At 45.3% G+C, this 14805-nt stretch overlaps 1 protein-coding gene across 5 annotated transcripts in view; it reads right to left on the bottom strand.

The window, feature by feature from the left end:
• Positions 1–14805, bottom strand: part of ptk2ba (protein tyrosine kinase 2 beta, a) — a 43440-nt gene that overhangs the window by 26987 nt on the left and 1648 nt on the right. Inside the window, exons 1-6 of one of the 5 annotated variants that reach the window (XM_048190410.1) lie at positions 9220–9522; positions 8440–8500; positions 7006–7229; positions 5489–5667; positions 4778–4865; positions 4508–4587 (exon numbers count right to left, since the gene is read on the bottom strand). In XM_048190410.1, the coding sequence (XP_048046367.1) occupies positions 4508–4587; positions 4778–4865; positions 5489–5667; positions 7006–7200 (542 nt within the window). In that variant the 5' untranslated portion in view covers positions 7201–7229; positions 8440–8500; positions 9220–9522. Of the gene's footprint in view, positions 1–4507; positions 4588–4777; positions 4866–5488; positions 5668–7005; positions 7230–8439; positions 8501–9219; positions 9523–14805 lie in introns of those variants that run through there. The other 4 variants (XM_048190413.1, XM_048190414.1, XM_048190415.1 and 1 more) reach the window with 4 other exon arrangements.

The following is a 14805-nucleotide window of genomic DNA, read 5'->3' on the forward strand; positions in this document are numbered from 1 at the left end:
AACGTCACATCACTAATTGTGTCCTCGTCTTCTGGCATCAGATGTTTTGCTGAAATTACCTGTTAAGTGGCCAGTCAGTCTTTCAGTCGTCTGCGTTGGATGCAGGCTTTCAAATAGCTCCGCGCGATGAGTCAGTTTATGTGTGTGTATTGGCACGATTGTTCAATTAATTAGCCAATTTCGTTCATCGTTATAAGTAGTAATAGGCTGAATTGAAAATAGGTAGCCTAATTCTAATACACGCAATGACTATTCATCATTACATTTTTATATTTATGTAGCCTACACAATAATATTTTTTTACACTGTAATCCTTTTGTTTTTAATATTTGGCATGTTTGTGTGATGCGCATCCCTGTGTGTAATAAGCAAAGTCAACGCGCACTGTGGACGCGCCCAGAGGCGCAGTTTGTACCAACGCGCTCTAACAAAAAAATATTGCGCCATTGACTTTAGACTTTAGACCAGGTTTGAGTTGGTCTATGGCGCAGTCTATTTTCAGCTCCTTAAAATGGCAATGCGCCGGCAATGCGCCTGAACACACCTCTTTTTTAGACCAGCACGCCCATGGGCGCACTAACTGGCGCAAATGCATTTACTAATTTAAGGACGTGGCGCTGAACGGGAAAACGCGAAAGGCGCCGGACGCAAACTAGCAAACACACGGGTGTATTATAGGGCCCTTGGGGGCTGTTTACACAACACCGTTTTCAACTAAAACTGTATGTGTTTTGGCCGTTCATTTACATGACAAGGACATTTTGGTGGCCTGAAACGCCAACTTTTGAAAACAGGTTTCAAAGTGCAAGTTTTTGAAAACGATACTGTTGTCATCTACGTGTAAACTGCAAAAACGCAAATCTGTGAAAACGGTGACGTCACACGCACACGTATTACGTGTTTAGTCTATCCACCTTATTTGTCAACGCTAAGGTAAGGTGTTTTCTGTGAATGTGTGAGACTTCCGATTTATTTGCCACTATAGGGAAATAACGAGAAGAATATCAAAGCACAGTAAACTGTAAAACTAAGGTATGCATGTTTGTAAAAGAATGCGCAGGCGTGTAGTCTTTCTTTACAAAGTGACATCGCCAACTACTTTTCTGGCATGCGCAGAACAGCACTTTTAGTCATTTTCGCAGATCCTTGTGAACGAGGATAATGTTGTCATCTGTACAAAGAAAAAACTTTTCAGTTTATAGTCCATCGTTGTCATGCAAACATACCCTAAGTGGGTTTCATCTTATGTTATATTAATTGTTTGTTTGTTTTTTTACTTGTTTTTTTGTGAAGTACTTATTGTAAAGATTTTTTTAGCTCTGTTTAGTTCCAGTCTCTATGAAGCCCCTCCTTCTGAAAAGCACAATGAGCTCTGATTGGTCAGATGGACTAGTGTATCGTGATTGGTCAACCGCACTGAGCGTGTTTGGGAAATGTCACACCCCTTACCATAACGTCTCGGTTACTAAGGTAACCCTCGTTCCCTGAAGGAGGGAACGGAGACGTACGTCGGACAGACCGACGAATAGGAATCTCGCCAGAGAGGCCAATCTACTTAGAGTGTAACTAAACGAGCCAATGCACATTGGCATGCAATCATCTGCATCAGCTGCTCGCCTCGCAGCGCGGGTATATAATGAGCAGCAGGTGCGGTGCGGAGCACAGCAGGACAACAACTGTGGCGACGGGACGTACGTCTCCGTTCCCTCCTTCAGGGAATGAGCCAGCGGGACGGACTGGGGAGCGCTAACCAGGCTCCCAGAGACCGCACCAGCGGGACCAGAGGAACCACAGGCGCACCCGCAGCGGGGCAGCGAGGTGGAACGCAGGGACGCGGCCCGGGAGGCTCTCTCTGCGAGGCGGCCCGAAGCGGCGTCACAGTGTGCTGTGCAACACTTACCTGCTTCCACGGGTGGACAGAGGGAGCAGTCGAGGCTTTGACTGCCTGCTGCTCGCTGCTGTCCGCTGGCGACAGAAGAGGGGGATGAGAGTGGTGAGGTTCTTGCCCTCCCACTGCTCTCCGAGCCCTCTTCGGACCCGGAGATAGAGGAAACTGCTCTTTTATTGAGAATTTGGGTACCGCTGGCTGCTGGGCCAGCGGCGGAACAAAAACAGAAGGAAACAAAAGATTCTCCACCCGGCCCTCCTCCGGGGGAAGGAGCGGTGCGGTCACCACCTCCTGTAGAGCAGTCCCCTCCATCTCCGGGTCGCCCGTCCTAGGGCCGCTAGGACTTGGCCTTGCCACCCTTCTTCTTGGGGGGTGGCGGGACGGGCTGGGCGCTACGACCGCGACCGGCTCCACGGCGCCGCTTAGCTGGAGGCTGCTGCTGCTGGGGCGCGGGAGCGGGGGCGGCCGCAGGGGGGCGCCCTCGGCGACGGGCAGTCTGAGGTGCTGCGGGCGGTGGTGGAGCAGCAGCTGACCGCCTCGGCAGGATGTGACTGATGGCCTCAGACTGCTTTTGTACAGTCGAGAACTGTTGGGCAAAGTTCTCGACCGCGTCGCCGAACAGGCCGGTCTGGGACACGGGGGAATTAAGAAACCTGACCTTGTCGGTATCCCTCATGTCCGCGAGACACAGCCAGAGATGGCGCTCCTGGACCACAAGTGTGGACATCGCACGACCCACTGACCGCGCCGTAACCTTCGTCGCACGCGAAGCGCGAGGTCCGTCGCGGCACGAAGTTCCTGAAGAACTTGTGGGTCATGACCACCCTCGTGCAGATCCCTCAGTGCCTTGGCCTGATGGACCTGCAACAACGCCATAGCGTGTAGGGCAGAGGCAGCTTCCCCACAGGCCTGGTAAGCCTTGCCGGTAAGATCCGACGAGTGCTTACAGGCCCGGGAAGGGAGAGACGGCTCCCCCCGCCAGGTGGAGTTAGGGCACAGTTGCATAGCAACGGCCCGTTCCACAGGGGGTATGCGTGTATAACCCTTCGCTGCCCCGCCGTCAAGGGTGGTGAGGGAGGAGGACCCACCGACACGGTTTCGGGCAGTAAAAGGTGCCGTCCACGTGCCAGTGAGCTCTTCATGCACCTCCGGGAAGAAAGGCACTGGGGTGGGGGCTGAGAACCAGCCCTTGCCACCCCGAGATACCAATCGTCCAACCTCGAGGGTTCGGGACACGGTGGAGGATTCCACACGAGCCCGACCCTGTTGGCGGCCCGGGAAAGCATAGCCATCATTTCCGGGTCTGAATCGGGCACAGTTGTCACTCCCGAGGGAGGCAGCTGCGCCGAATCGTCATCCCCAGAAGCGTCAGGCTCACCCTCCGATGCAGCGATCGACATCCGGTCGTCTTGGGGAGCTCCGAAGGATACGGATGGTACACACCTCTGGGGTGGTCCACCGCGCTCCCCCGGCAGCTCTACTGGCTGCGGAGTGCAGGAGGGATGAGGGTTCCTAGGGGGTTGGTTCCCGAAGGAAACGCGCTCACCGTGATCCTCAGGTCACCAGTGCCGCCGCCCGCAGCAACCCTCTGAGGAGGATTGGAACGAGGCAGCGGCACTGGGACTCCGCCCCTTTGCAGGAACTGGAGTCTAGACCGCAACTCCGAGACGGTCATCTTCCCACAATGGGTACATGACTCGTCCACAAACGCCGCCTCAGCGTGCCTTAAGCCCAAGCACGCGATACAGCGTTGGTGACCATCCCGAGGCGCCAGGCAACGACCGCATCCAGCAGCACACAAGTAGAACGACATCTTTAAAAAGACGCAAACTACTCGTGTAAGCTCTTTCAGGGACTAACTCTCTCAGTGCCGAAGCACGCAGGGGAAAGCCGCTGCAGCACAGACAGGGAATGTGCAGCCTGTCGTGTGCACTCTCTTTGCAGACGCTGCTCTTACCAGCTGTAAGAACAGCCTTTTAGCGCTCTTAAAGCGCACCGTCACCAGCCGTGAAAACGGCCTTCACGCTGATACACAGCTTTTTTTGCTCAAATAAAAAAGGCAAAAACGAAAGCAAAGAAGAAAAAATCGGCCCCGCTGCTGTGCTGTTCCTCCTGCACCGGACGAGAAGAGCAGTCAGAGAGAGAGCTGGCTCGTTGAAGTCCGTCTTCAAACACTCGCTCGTAGAAACCACCGTGTTTGCTCAGTAGTTCGGCTCCGAAGCGAAAAGCTGAAGATGCAACGCATCTGCTGCTCATTATATACCCGCGCTGCGAGGCGAGCAGCTGATGCAGATGATTGCATGCCAATGTGCATTGGCTCGTTTAGTTACACTCGAAGTAGATTGGCCTCTCTGGCGAGATTCCTATTCGTCGGTCTGTCCGACGTACGTCGAACGTGACCGACTGAATGGGAACTGCGAGTTTCACACACTACTAACTAACTCAACCAGGTCTTCCCCTTTTATTTTGTGTATGCCTTAGGAATTATTTAGACTACAATCAAGGCTTTTCAATGAGTTCAGAAACAGTACTTACTAATAAAAAAAAGAATACTTTGCTTTGGAGAAAGTTGTAAATCTAAAAAAGCATGATAGATCCTCTTTAACACGTTTAACCTACCTGATCTCCAGACAGCCCAACTGCAGCGCCATCCCATCACTAACTTTCCTAGCGCTGTGCTGCATGTAGTCACTGCGAACCTGCGGAACAACATCAAACACACACACACCTTCATTCACCTTTGTAGATGTGCAAACCACCATCACACAAACTGGCAGCACTTCAGCGCTACATCAGACATCCATAATGTTTCCTTCACTATTCAGAGTGCTGTTTCAGGATATAGGGTGGTAATTCTGAAGAAACACTCCCCATGTGACAGGTACCGACCTGCTGGTAGAAGTAAAGCATTGTAGTTTTGTCTTCTTTTAACTTCTGTAGGAAATCAGGAGGAATGTAACGGATCCTCAAATCATATCTGATCATGATAGAAGAACAAAAACAGGGTTAGTAATAACATACATAACTGATTTATTAAAGGTGCCGTAGAACGTCTTTTCAATAGATGTAATATAAGTCTAAGGTGTCCCCTGAATGTGTCTGTGAAGTTTCAGCTCAAAACACCCCATAGATTTTTTTGTAATAAATTTTTTTAACTGCCTATTTTGGGGCATCATTAACTATGCGCCGATTCAGGCTTTTGGGTAAATACAAAATTATGCTGAAAATTCAGCTTCTTAAGATCTTAAATATATTCAAATATAAAACAGTTATATTAAATTGTAATAATATTTCATAATACTAATGTTTCTACTGTATTTTTGATCAAATAAATGCAGCCTTGGTGAGCATAAGAGACTTCTTTCAAAACATTAAAACATCTTAATGAGTCCAAATTTTGTAACGGTAGTGTATAATACATATATTTAGATTTAAAGTATATTCAAATTGACACAAGGAAATCTAATGAATAAAATTTAATGAAAATATATTTATCTATATTTATTTTAAAACTATTTCATAATATTTTTGGGCCATTTTTTTTTTTTGCCTTATAGGACACACACACACACACACACACACACACACACACACACACACCTCCACTCCGCCTCAACGTGCTGCTGTTCATATTTCTGCTCCACTTCTGCTACGGTGAGGTTCGGGTGCAGCCAGTGAACCTCGTCTGATTTGAGGTGTTTGAGCAGCAGACCGTAGCATTCTGAGAACATGATGTTGGGACCAAGTCGTCCGCTGTCCAGGATCGACTTAATGATTCTCTGTAGAATGAAATTATACATCAGATCTCATTTAAATAAAAGATTCATAATTAATAAAATAAATATTTGTGGATTTATTTCACCCTAAAAAAAGAAAGAAGAAATTAGGGGGAAGATTTACTAAAAGTTTGCAACAGCACAAACCATCTTTTGGCTTTAAAAATTACTGTCAGGATTTACTAAAGACACGCAGTGAAAAATTGGCACCGAAAAGACGTGGACAGTTATTTTTGTGGCTGACCTTATTGCATGTGCATTTGTAGGAGTTTCCCTTTCGTTCCACACCCGTAAGAGCTTCGTTCATCTTCGGAACACAAATTAAGATATTTTTGATGAAATTTGAGAGCTCTCTGACTCCTCCATAGACAGCAATTTAATTACCACTTTCAAGGCCCAGAAAGGTAGTAAAGACATTGTTAAAATAGTCCACGTGACTAAAGTGGTTCAACCTTAATGTTATGAAGTGACGAGAATACTCTTTGTGCGCAAAAACAAAACTTTTCTTCCCTGTCATTCTCCTACACTGTTGATGTAGTAAACACAGTGTAGCACTTCCAGGTTCTACGTCAGAACGCCGACTCAGTATTGTCCAATACTGAGTCAGCGTTCGAACATAGTACACAGAAGATTGCACTGCATCAACAGCATAGGAAACTGACAGGGAAGAGAAGAAATTGTTGAATAAAGTTGCTTTTTTGTTTGTTTTTTTTGTTGCTTCATAAAATTAAGGTTGAACCACTGTAGTCTGTTAACGATGTCTTTATTGCCTTTCTGGGCCTTGAAAGTGGTAATTAAATTATGGTCTATGAAGGGGTCAGAAAGCTCTCAGATTTCATCAAAAATATTTTAATTTGTGTTCCGAAGATGAATGAAGGTCTTATGGGTTTGTAGCGACATGAAGGTGAGTAATTAATGACAGAAATTTCATTTTTGGGTGAACAAAACCTTTAACATCCATACCTACTCCTACCCTAAACCTAACCTTAAACAATGCAAATATATATATATATATAAAAAAAGACAATATTGATGTGCACATGCGCAGTAAACACTGGTAGGGCAATCTGATGGGTAGGATGAAATGTCAGGACATTTTTTGCGTCTTGTAGATCACGTGCAGAACTTTCCACTCCCATCTACGCTTTTTTTGGAATTGCGCTAATTTGGAATCATGCTAATTTGCCCTGTTTAGTAAATCTGGGCCTATGCATTATCATTGTCATGTCAAAAGAATGTCATAATAATGAAATAAATCTTATTACTCAATGTGACAACGGAAAGTTTTGCTTCATATTGCATTCATCATAAATGTGTAAAAATGCACGTTCATCTTCTCACCCTGATATTCCAGGAACTTTCACATTTGACCAGTTTGAAGTTCTTGCCCAGGTTGGCGCTGTTGCTTATGAAGCACACTTTGAGTATTTTCACCACCCCCCTGCATTTATTCCCCGTCTCGACGGCACCGCCGGACGCCTGAGGTGGACTGGGAGGAGGTGGTTTCCATGACAACGTATTGGTGTCACCCGACATCTCTACATAGGCTCAAATGATTATCAGCTCTGTGGAGAGAAATAATACATTCAAGTTCAGGCATGAATATGATGCAGCCGAAGGAAATCAATGAGTGACTCAATAATAAAATATGAGAACATGGGAATTCTAGAGATGAATCCTTGTATTTTTAACTTTATGTCCTGATATTTGCCAGTTATTTGAGGTTTAGTTGTAGGTTGCTTTGTTAATCATAGTCAGATACCAGTTTATTCAAAAATATTCAAAAAAGGGAATTTGAAAACAAATAAAAGTTATTAAATCAAATCAATTATTATAATTAACAATAATTCAACCCTACATAGGACAAGCAGCTTAGAAAAACGATGACTAATAGTAATAATAATAATAATATAAGATGAAGAATTATTATTGATAGAGTCGGCTGAGAATTAAAAATTAGAAATAAAGAAATATAGTTATTAGAATTATATAAATCCTAGAACTATCTGTCTTAGAAACAGCTTAAATTTATTTAACGTAGAACATTAACAAATAAAATTTATGACGTAAAATTAACAACAACAACAACAATAAAAATATTTCAACATTAACCTTAGGTCAAGCTGTTTGGAAAATGGATGAAAATAATAATAATGATAATAATAATAACAATTATTATAATTATATAAATAATAAGAATAATGTGGGAAGAATCATTATTATTACCGTCATTGTCTCCTAAGTTGTGGAATGCGCTTCCAGTGAACATGAGGTCTTCACCCACTTTGGACACTTTTAAATCTAGCTTAAAGACTCATTTGTTTTCTTTAGCTTATGGTGTCGTCTGAATTATATAAGGCATTTTGAGTGGTTTATGGTCTACCCTGCATGTTTTTATATGTTATCTTATGTATTAGTTTTATTATCTTATATATCATGTGTAATATTGTACAGCACTTTGGTACAACACACGTTGTTTTTAAATGTGCTTTATAAATAAACGTGAGCTTGAACTTGAACTTGATTGTTATTAGAGTCTGATGAGCATTAAAAATTAGAATTATTATAATTATATAAATCTTAGAACTATCTGTCAGTAAGTCTTAAAAAAAGCTTAAATGTAATTTTATTCAAAATGTTAAGCATTTCAAAATGCATTTTATTTATTTTTATCTCTTATTACAGACCGCATTAGTAAAAGGACTTGACGTTCTTGACTAAACACACTATATATCAACATGCCAGTACATGAGAGACCAATGCAACATTTCCTACCTGGACGCGCTCCATGTCTCTGATGTGTGAACGGGTTTACTCCTGTGTTACCATATGATGTCTGAGTCACGGGACAGACAACATGACAAGTTAAAATAATGACAAGATGTCAAGCAGCAGCAACGGCCTCTTTCAGAGTATCATAGAAAGAAAATAGGAAGTGAAATGTAGCATGGTTAAGCTTTGCTAAGAGTCTTGTACTAGAATATAAGTGCCAATCCTGAAAAACTCTGATTTTTAAACACTAACTCTACCATTTTTCTCTTAAACTCATCAAAATAATCTACCACAATTCTGGTTTCCTGTCATGTGGTATTGAGAGATGTTACACTATCTGCTGGAAATTGTGAAGGTGTTAAACATTCACAAGTTTGTAAAGGAAATAAGTGCTTCACATGAAACAGGGGTACAAGTGAAGTTCTAAGTAACTGTCCCTGAGCATTGCTTTTCTATCAAACTACCAAAACATTTAGTTTGATCAAATGGCAAAATACTGTGACTGTTTTTTAAAACATCAGCTGAATATTCATAAATCATAATGACAACAAACCCACAACATCCATATACACGCACTTCACCTGCTCAGATGAAGTGTCATATTTCTGACTAATACTTTTTGTCCCACACCAACATTAAAATAGAATCGCATTCTGGAAAAGGAAACATCTAATGAACACATCAGCACCTATGGAACTTCCTTCTTAATGTTCACTGTGACTTCAAGGTTTGAAACTGTCATAATCTCTAATTCAAATATGAAACTGAAAATGCGTTACAGACCTGAGAATGAGCTGATGTTCAGTCCAGCTTTCTCTCACTCTCTCGTCTGGTGTTTGTTTAATTCATATGAATCCAAACTAAGAGAGAGTGAGCTAAACCCCTGACGTGAGTGTTTTGGACACACCCCACGCGTGCCACTGACTTCCTCAAAGTACACGCCACTTCATCTCACACACACACACGCACGCGCGCACACACGTTGGGTTTTCATGTTTTATGGGGAATTTCCATAGACATAATGATTTTTATACAGTACAAACTGTATATTCTGTCTCATAACCCTGAAACTATCCATCACAGAAAAAATTCTGCATTTTTACATTTTCAAAAAAACATCACTTATTATGATTTATAAGCCGTTTTCCTCATGGGGACCAAAAAATGTCCCCAGAAGGATCCGGATATTGCCATCTTTGCAGGGACATTTTAAGGGTGTAACATAGGCTTTACCTGAACCACACACAAACACACACACACACACACACACACAGAGAGAGCATCATATAAACTGCATTAAAAGTTCTTTTTTGCATTAAAACTTCTCATAGATATAGGCATTTACTATAAAATCCATAGAAACATGCTGACATTATTAGATATGAAGCAAAACACTTTACCCTGGTAAAACAACACTTCAGAAAAACTAGTTCCCTTTCAAGGGAACTCGCCCTGAGTAGTCGCTATGGGAACGCCTCTGCATGATGTCGTTGTGAAGCACGTATGAAATCTGTCCAATCGGGAGACGGTACGTCATAGGCGGGTGACGTCACTGACCAGGAACTATAAAGCCGGGCCGAAAACACTTACATTCAGCTTCTGTGTCTTCAGCAAGAGCTACGTGTGATCTTGTCTGTCTTATTTATTGTTGTCTGTCTACCATCATTATATTATTGGTATTATGGCGAGCGAGCAGCAGTTCAGGAAGTGTGTTCATCCCTGTCCTCTTTTCATTATGGATGGGGATACACATGAAATGTGTGTTGCTTGTTTGGGAGTGCAGCATGCCCAGGCAGCTCTTGAGGGGGCTGCCTATGTGCACTGCGAGCGGTTTCCACTGAGAACGTTGTGCTCCCGCCGGGCACTCTTTGAGGAGAGCGCCTCGTTTCGCGTTCCCCAGGGCTCAGGTCGAGCTTCTGCTGAGGCAGGGTGGCGCCTCATGTCCTAGGGTTCGCAAATGGATGTAGCAGCGGGGTTAGAGACGGGCTCAGCCTTATCTCTGCCCTCACCTGTAGCATCCGGTGTGTCTATCCAGAGGCAGGAAGCACGCATTGCAGTTTCTTCCACTCCGGTTGACACAGTCACGCTGATGGCGTCCAGTTCCGAGGAGCTGGATGTTGTTAGTGTGACAACGGGAGAGACAGAAGACTCGCCACTTCACTCTCCTGTGAGCGAGGAGCTCATGGAAGTGCTTACTCGTGCTGTTGCCAAGTTGAACATCGATTGGCCAGCCGAGAAGCAAGAGCAACAGGCCAAAAGCAAGTTGGATGAACGCTTTCTGCCATCCAGGTCTGCTCTACCTCCACGTCGGGCACTACCGTTTTTTCCCGACCTCTACACCGAGGAGTCAAGGTCGTAGAAGAGACTGGTGTCATCCCATGTTTATTCACCTCAGACCTCCACATACAGCGACGTGGTTGGTCTGAGAAGACACGGGTATGGGGCATTGCCAAGAGCGGAAGAGAAGCTTGCGAGCCATCTCTCTCCGCAGGTGGCATCATCCCTCAAAGCCCCGACGTTGCCCACTAAGCCCCTGAAAACTACATCAGCGCTAGTGGGCAAAGCGTACTCGGCAGCAGGTCAGGCTGCGGCATGCTTGCATACTATGAGTATTTTGCAAACATACCAGGCTGATCTGCTAAAGGACTTGGGTGAAAGCGATGAAGTGGGTGCGGACATGATCCATGAGTTGCATCAGTAAGCTGACTTAGCCCCCCGTGCCACCAAGGAGACGGCCAAATCCATCGGCCGCTCTATGGCAGCCCTGGTGGCCACGGAGCGGCATCTTTGGTTGAATCTGACTGATATCAAAGATAAGGACAAGACATTTCTCTTGGACGCCCCACTAAATCCTGCTGGCATCTTCAGTGACGCTATTACCACCATCACCAAGAGGTTTCAAGAAGCTAAGAAACAGGCTGCAACACAAGTCAAGCGGCGTTCACCTCTCTCTACGGTGCCCGCTTGTCTTCGGTGCCCTCAGGGGGGCACTCTGCCAACCCCGCCACAATGCCGGGGCACAGTAGTTCTCCGCGTGTCACCCGAGGGTGGCGCACTCTCTCTGCAGCCAAGCCAGTTGTTCCCTGCCGGGGCTCCGCTTCAGGGCACTGTGCTGGCTGCCCATATTCCACCAGAGGCCAGCCTTGAGAGGCTGGTTCCCTTAGTAGATTTTTGTCAGAGTGGAAAAATCTGTCAAAAGTATCTCAATGGGTCCTGCACACAGTAGAAAAGGGGTATGCGATTCAGTTCAGAACACGCCCACCCCGATTCAACGGGGTCCTGCCCACGGTGGTGGGCCCCGAGCAGGCTCTGGTGATGGCAAACGAAGTAGAGATTCTCTTGCGAAGGGAGGCTATAGAAAGGTCTCCTCCTCCCAGCAGGGAGTCAGGGTTTTACAGCCGCTATTTCATTGTGCTTTCTGGGGTGAAGCATTCCAATATCGGGTTCTTCCCTTCGGCCTAGCATTGTCACCCTGCACCTTCACCAAGTGTGTAGACGCGGCTCTGACGCCCTTGAACTACATAGACGATTGGTTGATTCTGGCTCAATCAGAGCAGATGGCGGTTCAACATCGAGATGTTGTTCTCGCTCACATGAAAAGGTTGGGGTTGAGACTAAACGCAAAGAAAAGTGTGCTTTCTCCAGCTCAGAGGACCACTTATCTAGGTGTGGTGTGGGATTTGGTGATTATGCGCACCCGTCTATCTCTGGCTCGCATAACATCAATTCTCTCGACCATCTCAGACATAAAGCTAGGCCAGTCACTCACTGTCAAACAGTTCCAGAGACTGTTAGGTCTTATGGCAGCAGCATCCAACGTGATACCTTTTGGCCTGCTGAACATGAGACCACTGCAGTGGTGGCTCAAAACCAAGGGGTTCTCACTGAGGGGGAATCTTTTTCGTATAATCAGAGTCATAATGCAGAGATGCATAAGCAGAGATGCTTACATGCTCTAGTTATATGGAAGCAACCTTGGTTTCTGTCCCAGGGACCTGTGTTGGGAGCTCTCAGTTGTCGCGTCACGCTAACGACAGATGCATCCCTCACGGCTGGGGGGCGATCATGAGTGGTTGCTCGACTCGGGGTCTGTGACAGGACCATCATCTTTCATGGCACATAAATTGCCTGGAGATGCTTGCGGTGTTTCTAGCATTAAAACACTTCCCCCCCAGACCTCAGGGACCATCATGTGCTAGTTCGATCAGACAACACATCTGTGGTCTTATATATAGATCACCAGGGGGGTCTGAGATCACGCCCGTTATACAAGCTGGTCAATCAGATCCTCCTGTGTTCCCAGGGGAAACTGCTCTCCCTCAGAGCAGTGCACATCCCTGGGTACCTCAATGTGGGAGCAGACATCCTGTCGAGGCAGGGGCCAAGGCCTGTGGAATGGAGACTTCACCCCAAGGTGGTGAAGCTCCTTTGGGAGAACAACGGCAAAGCCCAAGTTGATCCGTTTGCGTCTCGAGAGACGACTCACTGTCCACTGTGGTTCTCGATGTCAAACCCAGCACCTCTTGGGCTGGATGCTATGGTGCAGCCGTGGCCGAGGCTATTGCTGTACGCATTTCCCCCGATTGCGCTGCTCCCGGGAGTTCTGGAGAGAGTACGCCGGGACGGGCCTGTCTGTTATTAGTAGCCCCGTTCTGGCTGGCCCAAGTATGGTTCTCGGACCTGGTATCCCTTCTGGAAGGGTCTCCGATGGAGATTCCGGTCAGGAGGGACCTTATCTCTCAGGCGAGCGGGTCGATCCTTCACCCCCGCCCGGAGTTATGGAAGCTGTGGGCGTGGCCTCTGAGGGGGCACAGCTCATAAGCTCCGGTCTCTCAACCGAGGTTGTTGAGACCATTCTCCAATCTAGAGCTCCCTCCACGAGGAAACTTTACTCCTTGAAGTGGAGATTATTCACTTCATGGTGTGAAAATCACCAGTGGGATCCAGTTAACTGCCCTGTCAGTGCGGTTCTGGAGTTCCTGCAGGAAAGATTTTCTACAGGGTTATCCCCCTCCACATTAAAGGTGTACATGGCGGCCTTAGCTGCTTACCATGCTCCTTTGAGTGGGGTATCTTTGGGGAGACACCCACTTATCACTCGTTTCCTCCATGGCACTTTGAGGCTGAGACCTGCAGTTCACACGAGAGTACCGGCTTGGGATTTGGACATTGTGTTGCAAGGCCTTTCTATGGCCCCCTTCGAGCCCATCGAAGAGGCGCCAGAAAAATTCCTAAAACTAAAGACAGTGTTTCTGCTCACTATTACGTCTCTCAAGAGAATTGGAGATATTCAGGCCCTGTCGGTATCTCAATTGTGCCTCGAATTTGTGCCTGGTAATGTCAAGGCTTTCCTTCATCCCAGACCGGGATATATACCTAAGGTCCTCACTAATCCTGTGAGACCTATTGTTCTGCAGGCCTTCTGTCCTCCTCCATTTATAAATCTGCTGTGCCCAGTTAGGGCACTGGATGCTTATGTCCACAGAGCTGCCATATGGAGAAAAGCCAATCAGCTTCCTAGGAGCACCTAGGAAGGGTCTCCCTGCATCCAAGCAGAGAATGAGCAAGTGGGTGGTTGAGGCCATCTCACTTGCTTATGAGTCAGTTGGACAACCTTCACCATTGGCTGTCAGGGCTCATTCAACTAGGAGTATGGCTGCCTCTAAGGCTTTAATTTCAGGGGTTTCCCTAAATGATGTTTGTGATGCGGCAGGCTGGTCCTCACCGCATACATTCGTGAGGTTCTATGAATTAGACCTCGGCTCCACTCCAGGGACGCAGGTGTTACTGTGAGTTGTGCGTCAACCGCCTATGACGTACCATCTCCCGATTGGACAGATTTCATACGTCTTTACGACGACATCGCACAGAGGCGTTCCCATAGCGACTACGCAGCGTCTCGTTCCCTATTCAGGGAACTAAGGTTATATACATAACCAAGACGTTTCTTTAACTGAAATCATGATACTTCTTGCCATGAATTTAATTGAGTAATATCTGAAGAGGAAAACAATATAATAAACACGCATGTTATTTATATTTGTTTCCTCAATTTACATATTTCATGCATTCTCACATGAAACAATAATAATACATTTCTTTAAATAATAATAATTAATTATTATGTTTATTATAATTATTTTGCTTTTTCTGAAAAAGGAAAACAAAATTAATGAATAATAATTAATAATAATAATAATAATTATTATTATTATTACTATTATTATTTTGCTTTTGCAAATAAAATTAATTAATTAATAATTAATTATTAATCTTTAATTTGATTTCCCTTTTTCAGCATAATAATAATAATAATAATAATAATAATTATTATTATTATTATTATTATTATTATGCTGAAAAAGGGAA

The sequence above is a fragment of the Megalobrama amblycephala genome, linkage group LG5 (assembly GCF_018812025.1).
Source record: "Megalobrama amblycephala isolate DHTTF-2021 linkage group LG5, ASM1881202v1, whole genome shotgun sequence".
Lineage (NCBI taxonomy): Eukaryota > Metazoa > Chordata > Actinopteri > Cypriniformes > Xenocyprididae > Megalobrama > Megalobrama amblycephala.